This window comes from Pelophylax lessonae, assembly GCF_965119305.1.
Source record: "Pelophylax lessonae genome assembly, contig: HAP1_SCAFFOLD_151, whole genome shotgun sequence".
NCBI lineage: Eukaryota > Metazoa > Chordata > Amphibia > Anura > Ranidae > Pelophylax > Pelophylax lessonae.
The window spans coordinates 48,123-65,994 of record NW_028120133.1 but is presented as its reverse complement, the minus strand read 5'-3'; the positions used below and the strand labels follow the sequence as shown (position 1 = coordinate 65,994).

The 17,872-nt window shown below is 50.3% G+C and overlaps 1 protein-coding gene across 1 annotated transcript in view; it reads right to left on the bottom strand.

Annotated features, from left to right (window-relative positions):
* LOC309543509 (EMILIN-1-like) overlaps positions 1-17,872 on the bottom strand; it is an 84,177-nt gene that overhangs the window by 60,765 nt on the left and 5,540 nt on the right. The window contains exon 2 of the mRNA XM_082275984.1: positions 9,153-9,278. Coding sequence (XP_082132110.1) covers positions 9,153-9,278 — 126 coding nt within the window. The remainder of the gene's footprint in view (positions 1-9,152; positions 9,279-17,872) is intronic.

Genomic DNA, 17,872 nt, shown 5'->3' with positions numbered 1-17,872 from the left:
TTTTATCTGGGAGGGGGAAGTGTATGTGTGGAAGGGCAAATCTTATCTTCCAGGAGGGAAAGATGAAAGGAACTTCAGAGAGAAGAAGGTCAGGAGGACATAAAGACCTCCAGAACACAACAACAGCTTCTTGTTCCAGTCTGGAGGAGGCTGAGAGGTTGGAGGCTTCACTGGAGAGCTGAGACCCCCCCTGAGCCTTTGATGTTCCTGGGAGAATAATGGGCGGCTGGAGGGATAATGGATGGGGGGGGGGATAAGGTGGAAGATAAGAGACTCCTGGAGACACATTGACAGAAGGAATAAGAAAGAATTTGTGAAATCATCTATGGCTGGATGAGGGGGCGTCATCCCCCCCCCACCTCAGGTGTCCCTCTGAATGAGGCTGAACTCCATTCTGAAGGACAGATTAGCCGTCCACAGAAATGTTTTCTTCAGTTTTTCTCTTTTGTTGGATTAAAGACAATAATCTGATCAGAAAAAAGCTTTATAACATCTACAATGTGTGATCTGTGGGGTGTCCATAGTGGGACGGGAAGTCTTAGGGTGATCCCATCTACAATGTGTGATCTGTGGGGTGTCCATAGTGGGATGGGATGTCTTAGGGTGACCCCATCTACAATATGTGATCTGTGGGGTGTCCATAGTGGGACGGGGTGTCTTAGGATGATCCCATCTACAATGTGTGATCTGTGGGTGTCCATAGTGGGACGGGGTGTCTTAGGGTGACCCCATCTACAATGTGTGATCTGTGGGGTGTCCATAGTGGGACGGGGTGTCTTAGGATGATCCCATCTACAATGTGTGATCTGTGGGTGTCCATAGTGGGACGGGGTGTCTTAGGGTGACCCCATCTACAATGTGTGATCTGTGGGGTGTCCATAGTGGGACGGGGTGTCTTAGGATGATCCCATCTACAATGTGTGATCTGTGGGTGTCCATAGTGGGACGGGGTGTCTTAGGGTGACCCCATCTACAATGTGTGATCTGTGGGGTGTCCATAGTGGGACGGGGTGTCTTAGGGTGACCCCATCTACAATGTGTGATCTGTGGGGTGTCCATAGTGGGACGGGGTGTCTTAGGGTGATCCCATCTACAATGTGTGATCTGTGGGTGTCCATAGTGGGACGGGGTGTCTTAGGGTGACCCCATCTACAATGTGTGATCTGTGGGTGTCCATAGTGGGACGGGGTGTCTTAGGGTGACCCCATCTACAATGTGTGATCTGTGGGGTGTCCATAGTGGGATGGGATGTCTTAGGGTGACCCCATCTACAATGTGTGATCTGTGGGGTGTCCATAGTGGGATGGGATGTCTTAGGGTGACCCCATCTACAATGTGTGATCTGTGGGGTGTCCATAGTGGGACGGGGTGTCTTAGGGTGACCCCATCTACAATGTGTGATCTGTGGGGTGTCCATAGTGGGACGGGGTGTCTTAGGGTGACCCCATCTACAATGTGTGATCTGTGGGGTGTCCATAGTGGGACGGGATGTCTTAGGGTGACCCCATCTACAATGTGTGATCTGTGGGTGTCCATAGTGGGATGGGATGTCTTAGGGTGACCCCATCTACAATGTGTGATCTGTGGGGTGTCCATAGTGGGATGGGATGTCTTAGGATGATCCCATCTACAATGTGTAATCTGTGGGGTGTCCATAGTGGGACGGGGTGCCTTAGGGTGACCCCATCTACAATGTGTGATCTGTGGGTGTCCATAGTGGGACGGGGTGTCTTAGGGTGACCCCATCTACAATGTGCGATTGTTCGGTGTCCATAGGGCGACGGGGTGTCTTAGGGTGACCCCATCTACAATGTGTGATCTGTGGGGTGTCCATAGTAGGACGGGATGCCTTAGGGTGCTCCCATCTACAATGTGTGATCTGTGGGGTGTCCATAGTGGGACGGGGTGTCTTAGCGTGACCCCATCTACAATGTGTGATCTGTGGGGTGTCCATAGAGGCATGAGATGTATTAGGGTGACCCCATCTACAATGTGCGATTGTTGGGTGTCCATAGTGGGACGGGGTGTCTTAGGGTGACCCCATCTACAATGTGCGATTGTTGGGTGTCCATAGTGGGACGGGGTGCCTTAGGGTGACCCCATCTACAATGTGTGATCTGTGGGTGTCCATAGTAGGACGGGGTGTCTTAGGGTGACCCCATCTACAATGTGTGATCTGTGGGGTGTCCATAGTAGGACGGGATGCCTTAGGGTGCTCCCATCTACAATGTGTGATCTGTGGGGTGTCCATAGTGGGACGGGGTGTCTTGGGATGATCCCATCTACAATGTGTGATCTGTGGGGTGTCCATAGTGGGACGGGGTGTCTTAGCGTGACCCCATCTACAATGTGTGATCTGTGGGGTGTCCATAGAGGCATGAGATGTATTAGGGTGACCCCATCTACAATGTGTGATCTGTGGGGTGTCCATATTGGGACGGGAAGTCTTAGGGTGACCCCATCTACAATGTGTGATCTGTGGGGTGTCCATAGTGGGACGGGAAGTCTTAGGGTGACCCCATCTACAATGTGTGATCTGTGGGGTGTCCATAGTGGGACGGGGTGTCTTAGGGTGACCCCATCTACAATGTGTGATCTGTGGGGTGTCTATAGTGGGACGGGATGTCTTAGGGTGACCCCATCTACAATGTGTGATCTGTGGGGTGTCCATAGTGGGACGGGATGTCTTAGGGTTACCCCATCTACAATGTGTGATCTGTGGGGTGTCCATAGTGGGACGGGAAGTCTTAGGATGATCCCATCTACAATGTGTGATCTGTGGGGTGTCCATAGTGGGACGGGGTGTCTTAGGATGATCCCATCTACAATGTGTGATCTGTGGGGTGTCCATAGTGGGATGGGATGTCTTAGGGTGACCCCATCTACAATGTGTGACCTGTGGGGTGTCCATAGTGGGACGGGATGTCTTAGGGTGACCCCATCTACAATGTTTGATCTGTGGGGTGTACATAGTGGGACGGGATGTCTTAGGATGATCCCATCTACAATGTGTGATCTGTGGGGTGTCCATAGTGGGACAGGATGTCTTAGGGTGACCCCATCTACAATGTTTGATCTGTGGGGTGTACATAGTGGGACGGGATGTCTTAGGATGATCCCATCTACAATGTGTGATCTGTGGGGTGTCCATAGTGGGATGGGATGTCTTAGGGTGACCCCATCTACAATGTGTGATCTGTGGGGTGTCCATAGTGGGATGGGATGTCTTAGGGTGACCCCATCTACAATGTGTGATCTGTGGGGTGTCCATAGTGGGACGGGATGTCTTAGGATGATCCCATCTACAATGTGTGATCTGTGGGGTGTCCATAGTGGGATGGGATGTCTTAGGGTGACCCCATCTACAATGTGTGATCTGTGGGGTGTCCATAGTGGGATGGGATGTCTTAGGGTGACCCCATCTACAATGTGTGATCTGTGGGGTGTCCATAGTGGGATGGGATGCCTTAGGGTGACCCCATCTACAATGAGTGATCTGTGGGGTGTCCATAGTGGGACAGGGTGTCTTAGGGTGACCCCCATCTACAATGTGTGATCTGTGGGGTGTCCATAGTGGGATGGGGTGTCTTAGGGTGACCCCATCTACAATGTGTGATCTGTGGGGTGTCCATAGTGGGATGGGATGTCTTAGGGTGACCCCATCTACAATATGTGATCTGTGGGGTGTCCATAGTGGGACAGGGTGTCTTAGGGTGACCCCCATCTACAATGTGTGATCTGTGGGGTGTCCATAGTAGGACGGGGTGTCTTAGCGTGACCCCATCTACAATATGTGATCTGTGGGGTGTCCATAGTGGGGCGAGAGGTTCTTAGGGTGACCCCCCCCATCTACAATGTGTGATCTGTGGGGTGTCCATAGTGGGACGGGAAGTCTTAGGGTGACCCCATCTACAATGTGTGATCTGTGGGGTGTCCATAGAGGCATGAGATGTATTAGGGTGACCCCATCTACAATGTGTGATCTGTGGGGTGTCCATAGTAGGACGGGGTGTCTTAGGGTGACCCCCCCCATCTACAATGTGTGATCTGTGGGGTGTCCATAGTGGGACGGGAAGTCTTAGGGTGACCCCCATCTACAATGTGTGATCTGTGGGGTGTCCATAGAGGCATGAGATGTATTAGGGTGATCCCATCTACAATGTGTGATCTGTGGGTGTCCATAGTGGGACGGGGTGTCTTAGGGTGACCCCATCTACAATGTGTGATATGTGGGGTGTCCATAGTGGGACGGGATGTCTTAGGGTGATCCCATCTACAATGTGTGATCTGTGGGTGTCCATAGTGGGACGGGGTGTCTTAGGGTGACCCCATCTACAATGTGTGATCTGTGGGGTGTCCATAGTGGGACGGGATGTCTTAGGGTGACCCCATCTACAATGTGTGATCTGTGGGGTGTCCATAGTGGGACGGGGTGTCTTAGGATGATCCCATCTACAATGTGTGATCTGTGGGTGTCCATAGTGGGATGGGATGTCTTAGGGTGACCCCATCTACAATGTGTGATCTGTGGGGTGTCCATAGTGGGATGGGATGTCTTAGGGTGACCCCATCTACAATGTGTGATCTGTGGGGTGTCTTAGGATGATCCCATCTACAATGTGCGATTGTTGGGTGTCCATAGTGGGACGGGGTGTCTTAGGGTGACCCCATCTACAATGTGTGATCTGTGGGGTGTCCATAGTAGGACGGGATGCCTTAGGGTGACCCCATCTACAATGTGTGATCTGTGGGGTGTCCATAGTGGGATGGGATGCCTTAGGGTGACCCCATCTACAATGTGTGATCTGTGGGGTGTCCATAGTGGGATGGGATGTCTTAGGATGATCCCCATCTACAATGTGTGATCTGTGGGGTGTCCATAGTGGGACGGGGTGTCTTAGGGTGACCCCATCTACAATGTGTGATCTGTGGGGTGTCTATAGTGGGACGGGATGTCTTAGGGTGACCCCATCTACAATGTGTGATCTGTGGGGTGTCCATAGTGGGACAGGATGTCTTAGGGTGATCCCATCTACAATGTGTGATCTGTGGGGTGTCTGTAGTGGGACGGGATGTCTTAGGGTGACCCCATCGACAATGTGTGAGCTGTGGGGTGTCCATAGTGGGACGGGATGTCTTAGGGTGATCCCATCTACAATGTGTGATCTGTGGGGTGTCCATAGTAGGACGGGATGTCTTAGGGTGACTCCATCTACAATGTTTGATCTGTGGGGTGTCCATAGTGGGACGGGATGTCTTAGGGTGACCCCATCTACAATGTTTGATCTGTGGGGTGTACATAGTGGGACAGGATGTCTTAGGGTGATCCCATCTACAATGTGTGATCTGTGGGTGTCCATAGTAGGACGGGGTGTCTTAGGGTGACCCCATCTACATTGTGTGATCTGTGGGGTGTCCATAGTGTGACGGGGTGTCTTAGGGTGACCCCATCTACAATGTGTGATCTGTGGGGTGTCCATAGTGGGATGGGATGTCTTAGGGTGACCCCATCTACAATGTGTGATCTGTGGGGTGTCCATAGTGGGATGGGATGTCTTAGGGTGACCCCATCTACAATGTGTGATCTGTGGGTGTCCATAGTGGGATGGGATGTCTTAGGGTGACCCCATCTACAATATGTGATCTGTGGGGTGTCCATAGTGGGACGGGGTGTCTTAGGGTGACCCCCATCTACAATGTGTGATCTGTGGGGTGTCCATAGTAGGACGGGGTGTCTTAGCGTGACCCCATCTACAATATGTGATCTGTGGGGTGTCCATAGTAGGACGGGGTGTCTTAGGATGACCCCCCATCTACAATGTGTGATCTGTGGGGTGTCCATAGTGGGACGGGAAGTCTTAGGGTGACCCCATCTACAATGTGTGATCTGTGGGGTGTCCATAGAGGCATGAGATGTATTAGGGTGACCCCATCTACAATGTGTGATCTGTGGGGTGTCTATAGTGGGACGGGGTGTCTTAGGGTGACCCCCCCCCATCTACAATGTGTGATCTGTGGGGTGTCTATAGTGGGATGGGATGTCTTAGGGTGACCCCATCGACAATGTGTGATCTGTGGGGTGTCCATAGTGGGACGGGGTATCTTAGGGTGATCCCATCTACAATGTGTGATCTGTGGGGTGTCCATAGTGGGACGGGATGTCTTAGGGTGACCCCCATCTACAATGTGTGATCTGTGGGGTGTCCATAGTTGTAAAAATGTCTGAAAGTGGTTTACCTACTATTGTCATAAACTAAACCATAAGCCAGGCCAAGTGATGTCACTGATACAATCATAAACACAGCACCTCCCAGTGACATCACCAATCCAACTATAAACACAGCACCTCCCAATGACATCACCAATCCAACTGTAAACCTGCCCCTTCCCAGTGACATCACCAATCCAACTGTAAACCTGGCCATTCCCAGTGACATCACCAATCCAACTGTAAACCTGGCCATTCCCAGTGACATCACCAATCCAACTATAAACCTGGCCCTTCCCAGTGACATCACCAATCCAACTGTAAACCTGGCCCCTCCCAATGACATAATTTACCCAACAGTAACCCAGAACTATCCCAGTGTCATACAGAGCCACCATATAAAGGGCCAATCTCAGTGACATCACCAATCCAACTGTAAACCTGGCCCTTCCCAGTGACCTCACCAATCCAACTGTAAACCTGGCACCTCCCAGTGACCTCACCAATCCAACTGTAAACCTGGCCCTTCCCAATGACCTCACCAATCCAACTGTAAACCTGGCCCTTCCCAGTGACATCACCAATCCAACTATAAACCTGGCCCTTCCCAATGACATCACCAATCCAACTGTAAACCTGGCCCTTCCCAATGACATCACCAATCCAACTGTAAACCTGGCCCTTCCCAGTGACATCACCAATCCAACTGTAAACCTGGCACCTCCCAGTGACATCACCAATCCAACTGTAAACCTGGCCCTTCCCAATGACATCACCAATCCAACTGTAAACCTGGCCCTTCCCAATGACATCACCAATCCAACTGTAAACCTGGCCATTCCCAGTGACATCACCAATCCAACTGTAAACCTGGCCCTTCCCAGTGACATCACCAATCCAACTGTAAACCTGGCACCTCCCAGTGACATCACCAATCCAACTGTAAACCTGGCCCTTCCCAATGACATCACCAATCCAACTGTAAACCTGGCCCTTCCCAATGACATCACCAATCCAACTGTAAACCTGGCCATTCCCAGTGACATCACCAATCCAACTGTAAACCTGGCACCTCCCAGTGACATCACCAATCCAACTGTAAACCTGGCACCTCCCAGTGACATCACCAATCCAACTGTAAACCTGGCCCTTCCCAGTGACATCACCAATCCAACTGTAAACCTGGCCCTTCCCAGTGACATCACCAATCCAACTGTAAACCTGGCCCTTCACAGTGACATCACCAATCCAACTGTAAACCTGGCACCTCCCAGTGACATCACCAATCCAACTGTAACCCTGCCCCTTCCCAGTGACATCACCAATCCAACTGTAAACCTGGCCCCTCCCAATGACATAATTTACCCAACAGTAACCCAGAACTATCCCAGTGTCATACAGAGCCACCATATAAAGGGCCAATCTCAGTGACATCACCAATCCAACTGTAAACCAGGCCCTTCCCAGTGACATCACCAATCCAACTGTAAACCTGGCCCTTCCCAATGACATCACCAATCCAACTGTAAACCTAGCCCTTCCCAGTGACCTCACCAATCCAACTGTAAACCTGGCCCTTCCCAATGACATCACCAATCCAACTGTAAACCTGGCACCTCCCAGTGACATCACCAATCCAACTGTAAACCTGGCCCTTCCCAGTGACATCACCAATCCAACTATAAACACAGCACCTCCCAATGACATCACCAATCCAACTGTAAACCTGGCCCTTCCCAGTGACATCACCAATCCAACTGTAAACCTGGCCCTTCCCAGTGACATCACCAATTCAACTGTAAACCTGCCCCTTCCCAGTGACATCACCAATCCAACTGTAAACCTGGCCATTCCCAGTGACATCACCAATCCAACTGTAAACCTGGCCATTCCCAGTGACATCACCAATCCAACTGTAAACCTGGCCCTTCCCAGTGACATCACCAATTCAACTGTAACCCTGCCCCTTCCCAGTGACCTCACCAATCCAACTGTAAACCTGGCCATTCCCAATGACATAATTTACCCAACAGTAACCCAGAACTATCCCAGTGTCATATAGAGCCACCATATAAAGGGCCAATCTCAGTGACATCACCAATCCAACTGTAAACCTGGCCCTTCCCAATGACATCACCAATCCAACTGTAAACCTAGCCCTTCCCAGTGACCTCACCAATCCAACTGTAAACCTGGCCCTTCCCAATGACATCACCAATCCAACTGTAAACCTGGCCCTTCCCAATGACATCACCAATCCAACTGTAAACCTGGCACCTCCCAGTGACATCACCAATCCAACTGTAAACCTGGCCCTTCCCAGTGACATCACCAATCCAACTATAAACACAGCACCTCCCAATGACATCACCAATCCAACTGTAAACCTGGCCCTTCCCAGTGACATCACCAATCCAACTGTAAACCTGGCCCTTCCCAGTGACATCACCAATTCAACTGTAAACCTGCCCCTTCCCAGTGACATCACCAATCCAACTGTAAACCTGGCCATTCCCAGTGACATCACCAATCCAACTGTAAACCTGGCCATTCCCAGTGACATCACCAATCCAACTGTAAACCTGGCCCTTCCCAGTGACATCACCAATTCAACTGTAACCCTGCCCCTTCCCAGTGACCTCACCAATCCAACTGTAAACCTGGCCATTCCCAATGACATAATTTACCCAACAGTAACCCAGAACTATCCCAGTGTCATATAGAGCCACCATATAAAGGGCCAATCTCAGTGACATCACCCCAGTTATAAACCCAGACTATCCCGGTGTCATACCGACCCCACCACTAAGGGCAGTTCCGCTATAGAATACCACCTGTAATAACATCATCAAATATAAAGAGATCAGAAATCTCTGGAAGATTTTCTTCCATTCCCAATACAAATACCGACCCTCAGAGCTGACAATCTATAAATGATACTCACATGACAGTGCGCAGACATTGTGCCTGCCCCCACACACATGGCTGGTACTCCGGCTTCACATAAGTCTCCACGCCATCTTCTACCATACAGGAGACAGTCCGGGTCACCATGTACGCACACCAGTTCCTGCAGGAGACACAAGGAGATGACATCATAACTGAGGTGTAATAATATAAAGGAAGTGACATCATGACTGAGGTGTAATAATGATATACAGAGGACATGGGTAGTAGTAGATGTCGGAGTGCCTATTTTAGCCTGTTAGTGGAGAAATGGAGGGCCAGATAGGGACAGCCAAAGAGCCGGATGTGGCCCCAGGGCCTCAACTTGCTCAGGTCTGCTATAAACACTGCAAAACTCGGAGAGGAAATATGGGGAGGGGTCTGGAGGAGGAACCAGGAGCAGACTATGGGTGGAGCCAGGAAATGGGGACAGACCTAGGAGGTGGAACCAGGAGCAGACTATGGGTGGAGCCAGGAAATGGGGACAGACCTAGGAGGAGGAACCAGGAGCAGACTATGGGTGGAGCCAGGAAATGGGGACAGACCTAGGAGGAGGAACCAGGAGCAGACTATGGGTGGAGCCAGGAAATGGGGACAGACCTAGGAGGTGGAACCAGGAGCAGACTATGGGTGGGGCCAGGAAATGGGGACAGACCTGGGAGGTGGAACCAGGAGCAGACTATGGGTGGGGCCAGGAAATGGGGACAGACCTAGGAGGTGGAACCAGGAGCAGACTATGGGTGGGGCCAGGAAATGGGGACAGACCTGGGAGGTGGAACCAGGAGCAGACTATGGGTGGGGCCAGGAAATGGGGACAGACCTGGGAGGTGGAACCAGGAGCAGACTATGGGTGGGGCCAGGAAATGGGGACAGACCTAGGAGGTGGAACCAGGAGCAGACTATGGGTGGAGCCAGGAAATGGGGACAGACCTGGGAGGTGGAACCAGGAGCAGACTATGGGTGGAGCCAGGACTCGGGGAAACACCTAGGAGGAGGAGGAGGAGGAGAAGGAGAAGATGGCCACAGAGAATGGGGAGGGTGGAAGAAGAAATAGGGCCGCGGCCTGGAAGAAGAATTTAGGAAATGACCGGGGAAGTGAGCCAGGAAGAGGTAACAGTATTAAAACAATTCAAAGAAATATCCGCGCTTAGATAAAATCTGTAAATTTTACAAGCAGCCGGCACATATAAGGCGCGTAAGGACTCACACTCCCGGGAGACTAGTCCCGACTCCAGGTGAGGCTGTCCAAGGCGAGGGAGGCGGCCTGAGAAGACAGAATGACGTCACAAAAATATCGGCAACATCGGCCAGTTCCGGGGCCGATACCGATATATCGGGGAAAGTGCATATCGGCCCCCGATATATTATGGCCTTGCCGATAATCGGTCTATCCCTACTAACAACCCCCCCCCCCCTTCAGGTAACATCATCGTACCAATGTCAGCTGTGGATGGAGTTGCAGTACGATTTTCAGCCACAGGATGGCACCAGTGATCTGCAGCACACAGTACAAGGAAGGGAATACAGAACAAGGCCGTCCCCTGCTGAGCCAGAGGTCACCTGACCTTCCATTGACACCAATGAGGAGCGTGCCGGAGATAAATGGATTAGATGGAGATGAAAGGATGGATTTGGGTCCTGGTGTGTGTCCGGGGCTATGGGGGTCAATCGGTCACATCGCACAGAGAATAACCAATCAGAGCGAGGAGGAATCACCACAGTATTGTAAATGGCTGCTGTGAGGCCTTACAGACAGTTCTTATTTCAGATACTCTGATTGGTGAAGACCAGCCCGGCCTTTTCCCTGTGTGGATCCAACCATAGTCAGGGCCACTCCATGTTTAGCTGCTATATGGCCGCATACAGTTCTAATTTCAATGAGACCGCAGCCACCAATCAGGAAGAAGAGATAAACCGGGGATATGAGGGGCCCTTCAGCTGCTGCTTAGGGCCCCCGATTGCTGCAATGTCTCATCTGGATCTGAAGAACATCGACTTTCTTCTTTTTTACATTTTAAAAGTCAATTTGATGGATGTATATAAAGGGTCACTCCAACCAGAACCATACCAGTGACATCTCTATACACCCGCTGTGCCCATTATGAGGGGTTAATTTTGTTTATTGGAAATTCTTACAAACAATCAACTTATATACAATAAAACCATAATAAATAACATATTTACAAAATAATTGAATATAACTATACAAAACAAGAACATAATAAATAAACCAAATTGCACACAGCATAAACCCTACGAGAGAGCCGGACTAAGAAACTTCACCATGCATGTAGCCTTTTATCAAAAATTATATTTTATGACTGATTTTCAGCTGATAACATTATTGGTTGCCACTTTTAACAGATAATTGAGGCAGCCGTTTCTTAGCCTGACTACTCTCTCCCCCTGGAGAACCAGTGCGCTTCACTGCACCCTGCGACTCATCATCCATGGAAGATTCTGTACTCAACAAGTCCCATTCATCATCTGACAGGACCCCAAACTTATTTGTCAAAGGCAAAACCTCAGGACTGTGGGTAGCTGAACACTTTTTTTTCCTTCTTTTGCCCTTCTTTCTTTTCTCCTCCAACCATTCCACATCCCCCTTGGACAAATTGGAAATAACAGTTTCCCCACTCTTACCCTCCCCTTCACCCCCACTCTCCCTTACCTTATCTACCACCAGGCCGGCCTCTTCGCCATTCTCCCCACTCCTCTGCACCCCATGGTCCCTAATGGAAGCCCTGCAATGTCTAGGGGAGGGGACTGGCACTGTACTTGATGCCCCTGCCTCAGCACCTCTTGCCGCCTCTGCAATTTTGGAAGACATAGACACAGAAGGATTGGACACATTCTTAGTAACCGATACCTTACATACAGACTGGGAAGACACTGACACACTGGGTATTGGCACAGACTGGGGCACCACAGACTGGGAAGACACTGACACACTGGGTATTGGTACAGACTGGGGCACCACAGACTGGGAAGACACTGACACACTGGGCATTGGTACAGTCTCGGAGGGAATCGCAGGCACCCTAGCTGCTGAGCTCTGAGCATCCTCCATGTCCAGACGGAAAAACTCTCTCATGAGCTCAGGCTGGTTGTGTACTGCCTCAGGACACTGGCTATAAGGATGCCCAACTGCATTGCACAAGTTGCACCTTATAATATTGCAATCCTTTGCCAAATGCCCTAAATCCTGACACAGAGAGCATTTCATTACTGGACAGGAGGATGCAAAGTGCCCTTTATCCCCACACTTATTGCACAGCTTTGGCTGGCCTGGATAGAATATGGTCAGTCTGTCCCTCCCCAGGAAAGCTGAGGATGGCAGATGCTGGATGACATTATCCATGACTCTTAGTTTTAGCTGCACAGACCATCCCCCCGTCCATATTCCTCGATCATCCATAATTTTGTGTAAGGGGCTCAGGATGTCTCCATATCTCCTCAGCCATACAGATAAATCCCCTTGCAGTATGGATTCATTGCGCACAAGAATCGTCACCATTTTAATAAGTGGCTGACGTGACACAACTTTGGGGATGAGCCCTTTCCAGTCCGGCAGGCTCCTATACACATGTTCATATTTCTCCCAAAATATGTCCAAAGACTCCGGACGGACAAAGGACAAATCGTACTCATAGGAGCCGGTCGGACTGATCAGGGCAAAGATATCTGCAGGTTTAAAGCCCATCTGCAGAATCTTATCAACCACAGCTCTCCTATATGGCGGAATTCCTTCGCCTTCCCATCTGAGCTGTACCACATTCCTCCTTTTAAATAATGAGGAAGATGAAACATTTCCATGCTCCTTCCCTGCTTGCACCCCCCTCCCAAACCCTTCAGCAGCACCAGCATAGGTTTTCCTCCCAGAAACATCAGCAATTACAGCATTGTCTTTAGACACAACCACACCTGATGACAAGGAGCCTGAATCAACCCTTGCAGTCTTTGGAGCAGCAGAGACAAGACCCACCCCCTCCCCCTTCTCTGAGCACTCAGCTGCTTTCCTGGGTTCAATCACAGCCTTGTCTACTGCAGACTCCAAAAAAGTTATAGTACTACTGCTCCCAGCATCTCCTCCACCATGCTCAGGAACAGCCACTGTATTTGGTCCAGGCAAAGCCTCTGCAATGTCCGTGGTGCTCCTCTCTGCAGACTCTTCAACCAGAAGCTCACAGTTTTTTCCAATTTTCTCACCACTTGCATTTAAAAGTGGAATTTTTTCAGCAGGTGCATCAGGTTGCACTGCATGCTGCACATTGTCTATGGGTGTGGGCTGACAGCCCATAGCACTACAACCCTCAGCAAGCACATTGTCATTAAAGTTCACATCACCACCTTGCACACACACTGTACCTGCTTTCTGTGTTACCTCTGCAGTGTCATGGCTGATGGTGGGATCAAACTCCCTCCTGGATGTTGCAGGCTTAATGGTGAATTTTCCTCTCTCCACAGGTCTCTCTCTCATAGGGCGAGGAACGGTATCCATCTCCTCATCTGGGGAATCTGCAGAAAAATGGAACTTTCTTCCATCCAGAGGGGATTCCAGCTCAGCGACGAACTCCAACATGCCAGTACCCCCCTCAACCTCCTGCTCAGATGTTCCACATTGCTGCTGCAGAGGGAGGGAGACAGAGGCCTCCGCCATTGGGTGCTCAGCAGATGTTTGAGGTGTTGAAGAGCTGGGCTCATCCTCCGGGCCCACTTTCTCACTCTCTGCTGACTCTGTCGGTACCTGAATCTCCTCACTGACTGGGTCACTCTCCATGCTGGAAACGGCTCCTCTCCTCATACGGCTGAAACGCTCCTCATTCCTGTATTTCTCCTGAAGTGCTTCACAGCTTTCCTTCAGAGAGCTCACCAACTCTTTCTGCTTCCTCAAAGCTTGCTCCAAGTCCTTCAATTCAGGCCTCAGAGCCGGTCTCTTCTTACTGTACAGTTTGGCACAATACAACTTTTTCTTTTTAAATTCTACTTTCAAAGTTGCCAATTTCTCCTCCTCTTTCTCAATCCGCCTCAGCTTTTCAACAGTCCTCCGTCTAAAGGTAGGCAGGGATTCACCCCTCCTTCGGCCGAGCTCCATGTCTTCCATAGTCTTAGGCCTATCCAGGGGGCCCCCGCCAGGGTCCTCCCCAGGATCCAGCATCCTTCCTGGGGCAGAGAAGCAACTCTAGCCCCTGGCTTCTGGAAGCACACGAGCTAAGGAACCAGCAACCTCACACCTCGCTGTCAGGGAGTGGAATGGCAGTTTCCCACCATCCCTGTGCTGAGTTCCCGGGTCTGTACACCCGCTGTGCCTATTATGAGGGGTTAATTTTGTTTATTGGAAATTCTTACAAACAATCAACTTATATACAATAAAACCATAATAAATAAATTATAAATAACATATTTACAAAATAATTGAATATAACTATACAAAACAAGAACATAATAAATAAACCAAATTGCACACAGCATAAACCCTACGAGAGAGCCAGACTAAGAAACTTCACCATGCATGGAGCCTTTTATCAAAAATTATATTTTAGGACTGATTTTCAGCTGATAACATTATTGGTTGCCACTTTTAACGGATAATTGAGGCAGCCGTTTCTTAGGCTGACTACTCTCTCCCCCTGGAGAACCAGTGCGCTTCAGTGCACCCTGCGACTCATCATCCATATCAGACGCTGTACTCAACAAGTCCCATTCATCCTCATCATCTGACAGGACCCCAAACTTATTTGTCAAAGGCAAAACCTCAGGACTGTGGGTAGCTGAACACTTTTTTTTCCTTCTTTTGCCCTTCTTTCTTTTCTCCTCCAACCATTCCACATCCCCCTTGGACAAATTGGAAATAACAGTTTCCCCACTCTTACCCTCCCCTTCACCCCCACTCTCCCTTACCTGATCTACCACCAGGCCAGCCTCTTCACCATTCTCCCCACTCCTCTGCACCCCATGGTCCCTAATGGAAGCCCTGCAATGTCTAGGGGAGGGGACTGGCACTGTACTTGATGCCCCTATCTCAGCACCTCTTGCCGCCTCTGCAATTTTGGAAGACATAGACACAGAAGGATTGGACACATTCTTAGTAACCGATACCTTACATACAGACTGGGAAGACACTGACACACTGGGAATCGGCACAGACTGGGGCACCACAGACTGGGAAGACACTGACACACTGGGCATTGGCACAGACTGGGGCACCACAGACTGGGAAGACACTGACACACTGGGCATTGGCACAGACTGGGAAGACACTGACACACTGGGCATTGGCACAGACTGGGGCACCACAGACTGGGAAGACACAGGCACACTGGGTATTGGTACAGACTCGGAGGGAATCGCAGGCACCCTAGCTGCTGAGCTCTGAGCATCCTCCATGTCCAGACGGAAAAACTCTCTCATGAGCTCAGGCTGGTTGTGTACTGCCTCAGGACACTGGCTATAAGGATGCCCAACTGCATTGCACAAGTTGCACCTTATAATATTGCAATCCTTTGCCAAATGCCCTAAATCCTGACACAGAGAGCATTTCATTACTGGACAGGAGGATGCAAAGTGCCCTTTATCCCCACACTTATTGCACAGCTTTGGCTGGCCTGGATAGAAGATGGTCAGTCTGTCCCTCCCTAGGAAAGCTGAGGATGGCAGATGCTGGATGACATTATCAATAACCCTCAGTTTTAGCTGCACAGACCATCCCCCCGTCCATATTCCTCGATCATCCATAATTTTGTGTAAGGGGCTCAGGATGTCTCCATATCTCCTCAGCCATACAGATAAATCCCCTTGCGGTATGGATTCATTGCGCACAAGAATCGTCACCATTTTAATAAGTGGCTGACGTGACACAACTTTGGGGATGAGCCCTTTCCAGTCCGGCAGGCTCCTATACACATGTTCATATTTCTCCCAAAATATGTCCAAAGACTCCGGACGGACAAAGGACAAATCGTACTCATAGGAGCCGGTCGGACTGATCAGGGCAAAGATATCTGCAGGTTTAAAGCCCATCTGCAGAATCTTATCAACCACAGCTCTCCTATATGGCGGAATACCTTCGCCTTCCCATCTGAGCTGTACCACATTCCTCCTTTTAAATAATGAGGAAGATGAAACATTTCCATGCTCCTTCCCTGCTTGCACCCCCCTCCCAAACCCTTCAGCAGCACCAGCATAGGTTTTCCTCCCAGAAACATCAGCAATTACAGCATTGTCTTTAGACACAACCACACCTGATGACAAGGAGCCTGAATCAACCCTTGCAGTCTTTGGAGCAGCAGAGACAAGACCCACCCCCTCCCCCTTCTCTGAGCACTCAGCTGCTTTCCTGGGTTCAATCACAGCCTTGTCTACTGCAGACTCCAAAAAAGTTATAGTACTACTGCTCCCAGCATCTCCTCCACCATGCTCAGGAACAGCCACTGTATTTGGTCCAGGCAAAGCCTCTGCAATGTCCGTGGTGCTCCTCTCTGCAGACTCTTCAACCAGAAACACACAGTTTTTTCCAATTTTCTCACCACTTGCATTTAAAAGTGGAATTTTTTCAGCAGGTGTATCAGGTTGCACTGCATGCTGCACATTGTCTATGGGTGTGGGCTGACAGCCCATAGCACTACAACCCTCAGCAAGCACATTGTCATTAAAGTTCACATCACCACCTTGCACACACACTGTACCTGCTTTCTGTGTTACCTCTGCAGTGTCATGGTTAATGGCGGGATCAAACTTCCTCCTGGTTGTTGCAGGCTTAATGGTGAATTTTCCTCTCTCCACAGGTCTCTCTCTCATAGGGCGAGGAACGGTATCCATCTCCTCATCTGGGGAATCTGCAGAAAAATGGAACTTTCTTCCATCCAGAGGGGATTCCAGCTCAGCGACGAACTCCAACATGCCAGTACCCCCCTCAACCTCCTGCTCAGATGTTCCACATTGCTGCTGCAGAGGGAGGGAGACAGAGGCCTCCGCCATTGGGGGCTCAGCAGATGCCTGAGGTGTTGAAGAGCTGGGCTCATCCTCCGGGCCCACTTTCTCACTCTCTGCTGACTCTGTCGGTACCTGAATCTCCTCACTGACTGGGTCACTCTCCATGCTGGAAACGGCTCCTCTCCTCATACGGCTGAAACGTTCCTCATTCCTGTATTTCTCCTGAAGTGCTTCACAGCTTTCCTTCAGAGAGCTCACCAACTCTTTCTGCTTCTTCAAAGCTTGCTCCAAGTCCTTCAATTCAGGCCTCAGAGCCGGTCTCTTCTTACTGTACAGTTTGGCACAATACAACTTTTTCTTTTTAAATTCTACTTTCAAAGTTGCCAATTTCTCCTCCTCTTTCTCAATCCGCCTCAGCTTTTCAACAGTCCTTCGCCTAAAGGTAGGCAGGGATTCACCCCTCCTTGGGCCGAGCTCCATGTCTTCCATAGGCTGAGGCCTAGTCTCAGGCCTATCCAGGGGGCCCCCGCCAGGGTCCTCCCCAGGATCCAGCATCCTTCCTGGGGCAGAGAAGCAACTCTAGCCCCTGGCTTCTGGAAGCACACGAGCTAAGGAACCAGCAACCTCACACCTCGCTGTTAGGGAGTGGAATGGCAGTTTCCCACCATCCCTGTGCTGAGTTCCCGGGTCTGTACACCCGCTGTGCCCATTATGAGGGGTTCCCTCCATCCCTGTGCTGAGTTCCTTGGTCTGTACACCCGCTGTGCCCATTATGAGGAGTTCCCA